This window comes from Prunus persica, chromosome G8 (assembly GCF_000346465.2).
Source record: "Prunus persica cultivar Lovell chromosome G8, Prunus_persica_NCBIv2, whole genome shotgun sequence".
Classification (NCBI taxonomy): Eukaryota; Viridiplantae; Streptophyta; class Magnoliopsida; order Rosales; family Rosaceae; genus Prunus; species Prunus persica.
In genome coordinates, this window is record NC_034016.1 from 1,217,812 (window position 1) to 1,229,776 (window position 11,965).

At 35.8% G+C, this 11,965-nt stretch overlaps 1 protein-coding gene and 1 long non-coding RNA gene across 2 annotated transcripts; one reads left to right on the top strand and one right to left on the bottom strand.

Annotated features, from left to right (window-relative positions):
- On the top strand, positions 5,301-6,798 carry LOC109950709. The gene is made up of 2 exons (XR_002273009.1): positions 5,301-5,483; positions 5,877-6,798. It is a non-coding gene; the product is annotated as an uncharacterized LOC109950709 (long non-coding RNA).
- On the bottom strand, positions 10,255-11,829 carry LOC109950766. The gene is made up of 3 exons (XM_020570853.1): positions 11,428-11,829; positions 11,023-11,349; positions 10,255-10,910 (listed from the first exon to the last, which is right to left on the bottom strand). The coding sequence occupies exons 2-3, from the start codon at positions 11,268-11,270 to the stop codon at positions 10,517-10,519; spliced, it is 642 nt and encodes a 213-aa protein (XP_020426442.1). The 5' UTR covers positions 11,271-11,349; positions 11,428-11,829; the 3' UTR covers positions 10,255-10,516.

An 11,965-nucleotide genomic window follows, 5' to 3' on the forward strand; every position in this document is an offset into this window, starting at 1 on the left:
TACTGACCAAGTTCAATGGCCTAGATATTTATTTTACAAACACACTTTAAACTCGAAAGTGTCATTCTACTGGGGTGACTAAGCTTTTTTTAGCATGAGGTGTTGGCAATTTGATCCTAATCTTGGAGACCAAGTTCCCACGTGGTCATCATCTCCCCACCAGTTAGAACAAATTGAATTCTCCTGAGTATTACTAGAAATAGGATGTTTCCTTTGTTTTTGAAAGCATTTAACCTTCCATGAAAGTTCATGCAGAGAGAGAGAGAGAGAGAGAGAGAGAGAGAGAGAGAGAGAGAGAGAGAGAGAGAGAGAGAGAGAGAGAGAGAGAGAGAGAGAGAGAGAGAGAGAGAGAGAGAGAGAGAGAGAGAGAGAGAGAGAGAGAGAGAGAGAGAGAGGGAGAGAGAGAGAGAGAGAGAGAGAGGTAAATGGGTTGTCTTGTCAATTTATTTTAAGGGCTCTCATTGTCGAAGTGAGTGGTTTATATAATGTGTTCTAAAAGTTCTTATGTTGTGATAAAATATGAAAACCATGAATTATCGTGGATTTGTTCTATTTAAAAATACCTCTCTATTTCAAAGTCAAGCATGTCTTATTTGGTGCAACCTTTCACACTATATATATATTGATTGGAATATTTGTGAAGTATACATTATTCATGGAACATGAGAACTTCAATGTTGGGGTATCCGAGGGATAGATGTACCACACGGGGACATAGAACAGTAAGGCCAGTAGGGGTTATGTATAATGACCCAAACCTAAAATTCATACTTAATTAGTAATTTTTTTATGGGGAAAGACAATTTTGCCCTTGGAATAATTTATTAATGAAAAGTTGACTTTTTGACCAAAAAGGAATTTGACAATTCTACAGACACCGTTGCGTAGATCACGACGAAATGAGTTTATAGACACGAAGTGGGCTCGAATCGGAGTTTTAACGAAGAAAATACGGTCAAAATACTTAGAAGGGCAAAGCGGTAATTTTTGAAATCAGGATTTTTAAAAAAAAATCTGACTCTCTCTCTCTTCCATCACTCTTCTTCCTCAGTAAACAGCCCGCCCTCCCTTGTTTTTTTTTTTCTCAAAACCGTCACCTTCAAACCTCCATAACCACCGCCACCCTCCACTCCAACCGACGGGACCAGACCCAATCGAACCACCGCCGCTTCCTCTTCCTTTCCCGACTGGTCCCTACCCTTGGAATAGCTGTTTTTCGCCAAAAAAAAGCTTGGAATCATGCCGCAGTTGACAGAACTTCCAAGCTTTCATTCTCCTTCATCCGGCCACCAAATCGGACGAGTGAGGCACCCGGGGCCAGGCAGACCCACAGGAGGGACCTTCAAGAGGTCCAGTTAGCTCGGACCAGAAGTGAGTGGACTTTTCTTTTATAAATGATTTTATGCAAATGAATTTCATTATTTGATCTTGAATAAGTTTTATTGATTATGATTTTCCTAGCATGATTTGTTGAAGTTAAATATCTTTATTTATTTGCTGTTTAGTTGAAAATGCTAAAAAGATATGGAAAGTAAAGATTGAGATATTTATCAGATAAAATGGTAGCAGAGTTCTAGATTTAACAAAAATTCAGTTATTCATCAGATCTTTCAGAAATTTATATTTTTTTAAGCCACCTTAGGTACCCAGTTATAGAAACAGGTTGCCTTCGGTTTATGTTGCCTTCGGATATGACGATGTCCACGGACATCCAGGTTGCCTTCAGTTTGTCAGTGCACTTGACATCTGCCTCACGAGTTTCAGGGATGCCCGGACAGTGAGAGCCAGGAATGCGGATCAGGCTGACTACGGTCCCCTGAATCCTGCCAGTTTGCGGCTCGGGTTGACTTTGTGTCACCGAAACCTGCCAGGGGAATTGACGGATTATCAGGAATTGACAGAATTAAAGGGGTAAACCTAGGTGATAGTTTTAAATTGATTACAATGCTTTTAAGAGAGTTTTATGGACCTTGGTTATGATTGGCATATATGTATATAAATATGTGAATGCATTGATTTTAGTATGATTCAAATGAAGAGTAAAAATTCAGTTTTTAAATAACTGTTTTTACAGTGAGGTTAGTATGTTCATATGCTATTTTCTAGACCTTTATTTTATCCACTCACATTTTTGAATGTTTTGCTCCCCCAGACAGTAGACGTGCACAGGAATCCACCACTGGGCCGTTTCCCATCTTCCGCGCCTTTTCTTGATGTAGGATTTTTGTTTTGTAAAAAAAATTATCTCCTTTGTAAATTCTTAGTAGCTGCTCTGATATTTTGCCATAGATTGAGAACTGAACTGTTGGAATGTATGTTTACGTATAATGGCAGTTGGTTGTATAAATATACATGCTCGTTTTGACAGGCATAATTTTGGGATTGAACAAAGTACAGGGGAGACTCTGCCGAATTTTCGGTAGAAGTCAAGGCTAAATTGAAATTAAGTTTGTAACTAGAAGGGTAAATAGGTCTTTTGTGCCCGACATTCGCCAAGTGTCGGACACGCACATGGTCCGGCTCGAATTTCAAAGCGGAATTTGGATCGGGTCCTGTCATCACGTGGTTGGTTACATGCTATGAAGGTTAACCGAGATATGAAGGGATGATGTGATATGATATGGATTGGTGTATCTTTTCATGATATTTTCTGGAGTGTGTAAAACGGCATTGCTTGACTGGCATATTACATAATCTACTCACTAAGCGGTGGTTGCTCATCCCTCACCCTGTTTAATTTTTCAGATCAATTAGTGGGCAAGACCAGGACTAAATCGATTGAGTCTGAATTAGATAAGAGTGATAGAGCTTTATTTTTCAATTGTAAAGTTGTAAGATTTTATATCTATTTTTATAAGAGAAGTTTATTTTAAACCCATGCTTTGGCTTTTATTTTTTATTATTATTTTTTAGTTTTATTTTCTCACGCGCTGGGCACAGGGTTTTCACCTACCCTCGGGTCCGGGCGTGACACTTAGCATTCACTCTTTCTAATTCTATGTAACCTATATATTAAATACCATAGTTATGGGCTTGTAATTTATGAGTTGTTAAAGTCTTTATATCATTGTAAGCCTATAAATAAGAGGTCTTACCAAGATGAGATATACAAGTTGACTGACACAAATTCTATTGTCTTTCCTTACTTTCCAATTCTCTCTACAATTTTCCCTTAGTTATATAACATTTTATATATAAAGAAAATATTAAATTTTAATAAATATGATTAGAGAACAGAAATAGACTTGAACTTTAAGATATAAATGTAATAATATTATGTATTATTTTTGTCTAAAACAAATATAATTTAATAAATGGGCTTTAAAAGGGCCTAATTACCTTGTCCCGACACGACCCAAAGATACAGGCCGTGTCATGCCGGACCTTACTTAAGCGGGCTGTGCTCATGCTGTGTCAAGCTAATCGGGTCCATTTGACACCTCTATTAGCAGTGACCAAAACAGACATTTGTTCAGCTACATGTTCATAATAATCCTATGTTTCAGCAACAGATGTGTTGATGGTCAAAATGGCCCGGCCAATATTGAGTCCAACTTAGTGATGAGATATGTGGAGTCTTCAGTAGGGAAGAGGGCTGAGGCCCTTGGTGAAATAGGCTGGTGGGAGACCTGCAGAAGACAAAATGGTAGAAGCAATAGTTAAGCTTCGGACACCGGTGTGGTGCCGGCCGAAGGCTCTCCGATGCCTAAGTCGGCTATGAGTGGTAACTTTGGCAGAGTAACAGTAAAAGTGAGAAAGTAGTTACCCTTTTTACTTGGATACTGTTCCCTATTTATAGGGAGGTGAAAGTAGGAGATTTGCACAAAGTTTCAATGTGGGACTTTGTGCAAGTCGTTGTGGTGGCGACACGTGTCCTGGAGATTAGGTTTGGCAGTTGGGAGCTTCGGCAGGTGTCTGGCACCTCGGAAGTGTGTCTTCCTTTGGCAGGAAAGAAGGCGTGGCTGCCTTGGTGCTAGTCGCTTTGATGCTGGGTCTGCTCGGTTCACTATAGTGTAAACAAGATGCATGGGACATGTTGTATCTAGGATCACGGGTCTTGTTTCACCATTCAGGATAGCCAATAATTTCGTAATAGCAATTCTTAAAATGCTCATTTTGACCACAATGATGGCATTTTCGATAAGTTAGTGGGTGAGAGGCGTGGTCAACATTGCAGCTGGAACGGTCAGCCCTTCCACCATCGGTCTAAGGATCTCGTTCTTGGCCGGTCCAGTTGTCGTGGTTGGTTCGGGTCTGAGAGGGACGACAAGCCACCATGGTTGCGGCTTCAAACTGGGCAACCTCGTTTTTCATGACTTTCCTTCTGTCAGTTTCACAGCGAACATGAGCATAGAATTCTTGGAACCCAAGTACAGGGTCCTCACGCATGGCAAGTATTCAAAGTAAGCGCCAACTAATGTGTGATGGTAAAAAATAGCCTAGTCACTTATCTTTTGTAAGAGAATCAAAATATATATACAATATTACAGTCACAAACCATTTAGCCCAATTTTTGAATACTAACTGATGTAGCATTAATTATTACATATAGTTGTTAATTACGACATAATTTCTACTTTGGTGTGGGCATGCATGAAAAAAATTCCGGACCAAAACACACTCTAATAAGGGTTGGTTTTTTTTTTTAATCAAGCCTTTAATAAGGGTTAGGCATGCCTGCATAGGTGAGTCTGGCCTTGTTTGAGAGAAAATGACATTTCGTTAAACCCAATTGTGATCACAGCATGTATTAACTAACTAAACAAAGTCAAAAAGGCTTGAAAGAAAATCATGTCCCAAGGCTTGCGCTAACATATATTTCCAATTTATTAAGTGAGATTATACAAGCAAAGCCATCATTGAAACAAGCAACTAAAACAAAGTCAAAAAGTCAAAAAGACATATTCATTGATGATACAATTGTATAATTTCCATTAATTTTAAAAATCATACCATTATCCAATGATAAAACAATTTAGCTATTTAAAGCAAATAGAAACTGCAATGCATTTGTGTGCAAAATTGCAATGTTGCACTTGTCTAGAAAAGTGTGTAAAATAAGCCTGTTTCTATGCTTGTATCAGTGAAAGAACCAAGGGTACAAAGAGAGATTTCATATGTATATTTGTAGGGGCGGATATGTGGCATTACATTTTTGACACAAGTTTTGACACAATTTTTGGGCCATTAGATTACTCCACTTTCAATGGTTAAGATTAAATACTATATGACAAGTAGTTTTAATTTTTTTAAATAGACAATCATTAATTTTATTTTCTCTCTCCAACCTTTTTGCCTCTTTAATCTCAAATATTTATTAGGGTCTAATAAATAAAGAATCTCACCAAAAACTAAATACCCAAACCACAACCACATTCGCACGCCTCTCTCTCTCTCTCTCTCTCTCTCTCTCTCTCTCTCTCTCTCTCTCTTTCTCTCTCTCAATTTTTGCCTTCTTCGTTGGGAGAAAAGCTTTGCTCCAGGTGCATAATTCAATTTTCGATTTTCTTCATCAGATTTGGTTTATTTTTATCTTTATTTTTTGTTGGAATTAAACTAGGATCTCTAGATTAGGAATTTAAAGAATTAATAGTTTTCAAGGGATTAAGTTTATTTCTTAGGTATCTATGATTAGGCTATTCATCTCAATTTGTTTCAAATTGTTGATAGGATTTCTTATTTTGAGGGTTTGATTTAGGGATTTTAATCTTCTCATATATGAAAATTTGGAATATTACATACAAGGAGAAAATTTGATGCCACACCAACTTGCTTCAACTTCCTCCCTTTTTGGGGTTGGTTCTAAAAATTGATGGATTACCTTTTGATTGACATATGGAATTACAATTTTTGAATTGTTTTTTTCTTTCTTCTAGCTGATGTCTTTGCTGAGTTGTCCAAAATGAGTGTTTCTTCAAATGGCCTCAACACCTTGGTTGTACTCTGCTCCCCTGTGGTCCCATGTATTATGTTTGGTTGTTAGTTTTGGGTTTTTTGCCCACGGGTGGCTTTTATGAAAGTTCATTTTTCTGATTTTGCTGTGGTTGCCATCGGGAAGAAAGAGCAGCCCAACCTTTTTTATTACTGTGATTTCACCTATGGAAGGTGATCTGCTGTAGAAGATTATTTGATGAGGAAGATTTCATTGGTCTACGTGCTATTTGTGTATGAAAAACAAAAATTGTTTATTCACAAGTTCATTGCAAAGTCCATCCATTGATTTTTTGCCTTTTTTTTCCTGAACACAGAGAATGCCATCTGAAATCATTTAAGTGGGCATCTACAATATTTTACTATCATGAAACACCCATAAACAATGAATTAAGAACAATTTTGAAACACATTATGTATCAAATAGTAAGTAAACATTCCTGATACAAGATATCATAATCCAAAAAGCATAGATTCATGTAATTTGTCTATGTAATGCCACATATACGGAGATAATAAGACCAATGATCATCATTGCAACAAGAGCTTCCCCCTGATGAACATAATAGACCATTCCTGATGCAAGACAACATCAAAGATACACACACACACACACACACACACAAAACATTTTATTTGTCTAATGAGCATAAATTAAAGTAAAAGAAAAGAAAATTGATCACAACTTTATAAAATTATAAAATAAAAATAAAAAAAACTCCCCATTAACAATATCTTGGTCATCACTCTCCATATCTTGGCACAAGTCTTCTAACTCTTCATTACCTAAATTTAGATTCATAATAATCAAATTAAACATAAGATTTTGACCTTACTATTAGAAATATAAAAAAAACTAAAAAACAAAAAACAAAGTGAACCAACTTACATAGATTCGTTGATTCATTCTTTCTTCTTTTCAGATTTGATGGACAATTTCTTTTGTCATGTTGTGCTATCTTTTTGTATAATGCACACTTTCTTTTCTTCTTGTTTTGAGCCAACTCAATACCACTTTTTATCCTTTTTGAACCACTAATATTGTCCTTCTTTCTACCTTTAGTTTGTGAGATATTAGGGTCCAAAAGCAACAATTGAGAGGAATCAATATTAGTACTACATGGATCACCTGTTGTTGAGGAAGGGATTGTTGCATGCTGAGTAGAATTGTCTGACAGTTTCTTGGACAATTCATTTATAGCTTCCATAAAAGTTGTGTATGCCTTATTTGAAGATGCTGCAATGCAAGCCAACTTTGTTGCTTGATGACACATATGGCTAAGTCGTAAAGCCTCTGATTCTTCTTTACCATCATTTGTCACCAAACTTTTAAAGTCCATTATCCTAAATTTGTTTGCTTCTTGTCTCCATCTTGGAAGAATGAAATGGTCAGGTAGTGTATCTATATCAAGGCGAACAAATACTTTCAACAAATGTCAACAAAGTATTCCAACAAACTCAAAATTTTGGCATTCACACATGCCTTTGTATGTTTGCAAGTTTAACTTCACCACAAACTCTTCATGCTCTCCAAGTTTTGTTTTAACTAGGTATGCATGATATTCATCATCACATGAAATTTCTTCAACTTTGTAGGGAATAACTTTACCCCATTCATTCTTAAACTTGTTGAAAACATTTCTAGTGTAAAACTTCGCTACATGTTTCAAAAGGAATTCTCCTTCATTTACAATGCGATACTTGTGTTCTGATTCAAAATCTTCATCACTTTCTCTATCCATGATCCTCTTTCGTGCTTGCTCATATTTGACAACAAACTCTCTAAGATTTGTTGTTGGTGTAATGAATCCATCAAAAAAAGAATTAATACCCTCACTATGTCCAGTAGTGTTCATTCTTGCAAAAAATATGTCACGATTATAAACAGGAACCCAAGAAGAACGTATATCGTGTAAACTATTCAACCAATCATAATTAGCCAATTCACATTCTTTCATCAATTCCTTCCACTTTTCTTCAAATTCCTCTATCTTATATGTTGACCGAATACATTTCTTTATCTGAATTTTGAATTTGGACTTCTAGAAGTACACATGTGACAATTTTTCTGCAAACTTCTTCTTAGGAAAAATCTTGGCAATTGCTCCTTTCATTGCCAAGTCTTGATCAGTAATAATGGAAACTGGATGACGTTCTCCCATTTCTTCAAGCCATGTCTCAAACAACCACAAAAATGTCACCTCCGTCTCATCTTGTAAAAGTGCACATCCAAATTGTATTGATTGCAAGTGGTGGTTTACTCCTGTGAATGGTGCAAATGGCATATTATACTTTTTTATCATATAGGTTGTGTCAAATGTGACTACATCTCCAAAATAGTGGTACGCTATGCGTGATTGAGCATCCACCCAAAAGAAATTAACTATCCTTCTGTTTTCATCACATTGAATGGCATAAAAAAAATTGAGGATTCTCAGCTTGCTTCTTCCTAAAGTAAGTAAGGACTGACTGTGCATCACCTCCATCCAGTTGTCTATGCCAGACATTTCTCAAATGGTTATAACAATCTCTATTGTTAAAACCAATATGCGGGCCACCAAGGATGGAAGGAACTTTTGCAATTGGCAAATTTTCTTCATGAAATGTTTCAGTCAAAATTTTAGCTGCTTTCGGCATAACCCTATTTGACTTCATTTTCATTCTTCTTTCCGGTATAACTGCTTGTGATTGTGAGAGTCTTGGAAACTTGAAACTTTCCATTTGTTTGACCATCTATCAAGCTTAATTCTCATACTTGCTTTGCATCCACATTTCACCGTAGAACAATTTTTACCCGTTCTCTTCATATTCTCAATCTCACTTATGTCTCTCCCATCATTCTCTTCTAAAGCCTTCTGTGATGTATTTTTGGGCACGTATTTTCCTTCATGTGCACAAACAATTGTCTACTCATTACCTCATCTAAACGCCTTCTTGTCTTGGAGGAAGATCGAGTTCTAATCCAGAATCTCTCTTGCCGGCTATACTCTTCATAATAGTTTCTCGCTTCTTCCATTGTGTCAAATACCATCCCTGCATATGGTGCTTTTAATTGTGTCACTTTCTTTTTTGGAGTACTTGTTTCACCATTCTCCACTTAAATTATCTCATCTACCTATTGAACATATTAATCATTCTTAACGATGCAACTTAGAAAAATATTATACATATGTTAATAAGATATATATAAAAATGAAGAATATGATTATCTCTGCATCAAAATATTAATGCAAGATGAAATATAATGGAATAAACTTTCATACTAATTTTTTTTAAAAAAATTCTTATGTTAAAAGACATCGTTAATGGCACTACGAATTATTTTTTAACATAAGAATTCGTAATGGCCCAATAATTCAGCAATCCTAACATCGTATAAACTTTCACATAACATCGCATTTATAAAAAAAAATAAAAAAATCAGCAATCTTAATTGTCTACAGGAAGAGCTACAACAAAGATAAAAAAATCTCAGATGAAGGTAACATACCAAAGATATGCACTGAGAGTTGGAGGAAATATCTTACGTGCGCTCCAACATTTTGATGAGGCAATATTGTATTCAGATATGAGAAATTGCTTTGACATAAAAGAACTATACTGAAGATGAATTCATGGTTGCGTATATGCTGTGCTTGAAGAAGGATAAACTGAAAAGAGTCCTTATTAGACCTTAATAAATATTTGAGATTAAAGAGGGGGGAGAGAGAGAGAGAGAGAGAGAGAGAGAGAGAGAGAGAGAGAGAGAGAGAGAGAGACCTGTGAATGTGGTTGTGGTTTGGGTATTTAGTTTTTGGTGAGATTCTTTATTTATTAGACCCTAATAAATATTTGAGATTAAAGAGGCAAAAAGGACGGAGAGAGAAAAATTTCCTTTTATTTTATGAGAGAGAAAATAAAATTAATGATTGTCTATTTAAAAAAATTAAAACTACTTGCCATATAATATTTAATCTCAACCATTGAAAGTAGAGTAATCTAATGGCCCAAAAATTGTATCAAAACTTGTATCAAAAACGTAGTGCCAAGGATCCGCCCCCATATTTATAATAAGAAAATACATTTTTTTTTATTTCTGATACATGCTTATATATCCACTCAGTTGTTTGAATTTTTGGCAAAGAAAAAGAAAGGAGAGAAAAACATTTTTCAGTTTTCTTTGCCAATAAAGAATGATAGACAAACTACCGTTTGCTGTTGAAAGGACCTTTTTAACATTTGTTGTTTATATTAGTTGAAATTTATAGAAAAGGGTAGAAACGTAATTGCATATGTGATAATTTCGTCCTTTCGTCCTCAATTTGTGTAGCGCGGCAGCTGGGGCTCGTCAATGGGCCGGACTTTAAAGAGGAGAGAGAAAATATTAGGCCGGGTCGGGCCGGGTTTTTTTAGAAAATTCAAGGTCCTTAATTGGAACCTGAAAATTACAGCCAGCACTGGTACAACAACACAAGTAAACCATCAATTTCAACCCCCTCTTTCCTTTTGTCAAGTGCCTAAAATCCAAAACCATTCTTACAATTTATTAAACTACATACGGCAATTTTAAAGTGCATGCGTACAAAACATTCTTTAGAATTGCTGATCAACGACAACTCCAACACACATAAAGTACTTCGAGGAAATTATCAAAATGTCTTCGGACTGCATGATCAGCCTCTTCAACTGTAGGACGTTTGCATTTTTTGACATCCCTGAAGTGATGATTCAAGTTCCTCAGGTATCGCAGCAGACTAACAACATCATCCTTGTAAGATGAAGGATTATAGTCAAAAACTTCCTTCATAAAAGCTTCTTTAAATCCACCACCTTTCCAAGAAGCAAATACAACAAAATCAACTTTTCCCAAGACAGTCAGCACATCCCATTGAGTGCTAGGATCTTTCCTATCATTGTTGACCGTGTCAATCCACTCCAACCTTTCTTGGGGACTCTTCAAAAACGGATGGCCAAGCAATTTGGAGACAAATTTTTCATAGCTAAAAACATGAAAACAATTCATCCATCCATCAAAATCCATCATATAGCATAATTAACAATAAGTCATAACAAAAAATTTATGCATTTATCAAAATAAAAAAGCGAACTTACTTCCAAATATGAATATAGTCAAAAAACTTCAAAAACCTATTAGCCTCGATCCATTCTTTGCTAAGGTCAAAATTCGTTGCTTTTTTCTTCGACGATGGAGTTTTGGGTGCTAGCAATGACTCGAACAAATATCCCAACATGATTTTGATGTCAACAAAATCATCCTTTTTCAACTCATCTTGATATGTTTGATTTTTCCCCTCCAATGAACCACCAAAATTAATAATCTTCAAACACTTTTCACCCATTACATAATTTTTCTTCTTCTTCAAGCTACCGTGAAAGAATCCTTTGCCATGAACACGAGCCACAACATTAATCAATTGACTACAAAAAAAAAAAACATAAATTAGATAACATAAACATAACAAAATAAAAACTCTTGACAAAGTTTAAAAAAATTACCTTATCGTCTCTATCCAATAAGGATGAAGACAGTTTCTTGCATTCTTAATGGGGAGTTTGCTACTCTCAGTATATGAAGAACCCGTATCACGCACTACTCTTTTAACCCAATTATATAAAGACTCGTCATAGTGGTCATAACAAACGGTCCAAACACCCTTCACCAACTCTTCATTATAAGGTAAACTCCTAAAACACTTCTGCTTACAAAACACATAGAACTACGGGCGCAAAATCCCCTCATCAGATATCCTTGAAGAATATTTAAAAGCACTTCTAGCAGTCTCCTCCTTATCCACTTTAACAAATTTAACATGTGTGATTTCACCATCTTTCTCATAATACAAAACCCCCTTGTATGCCTTGTCTTTACTATTATTCCCAACTACGAAGTTAAACTTATAATAGCATACTCGAGCGCCAACAACCTCAATAACAGAATCATTATTCTCGTGTTCACCTCTGATGTACTCAAAAAAACTCTGTTGGATTTCCATCTACAACAAAGTTATAAACAATATATGAAGAAACATAAAAG

Bases quoted from the DNA above. Each gene is read 5' to 3' on its own strand.
- LOC109950766 (XM_020570853.1), bottom strand. From the start codon at position 11,270: ATGGGTGAAAAGTGTTTGAAGATTATTAATTTTGGTGGTTCATTGGAG. The intron at 10,911-11,022 runs GTAAGTTCGCTT...TCATGTTTTTAG, and splicing joins GACTATATTCATATTTGGAA to CTATGAAAAATTTGTCTCCA.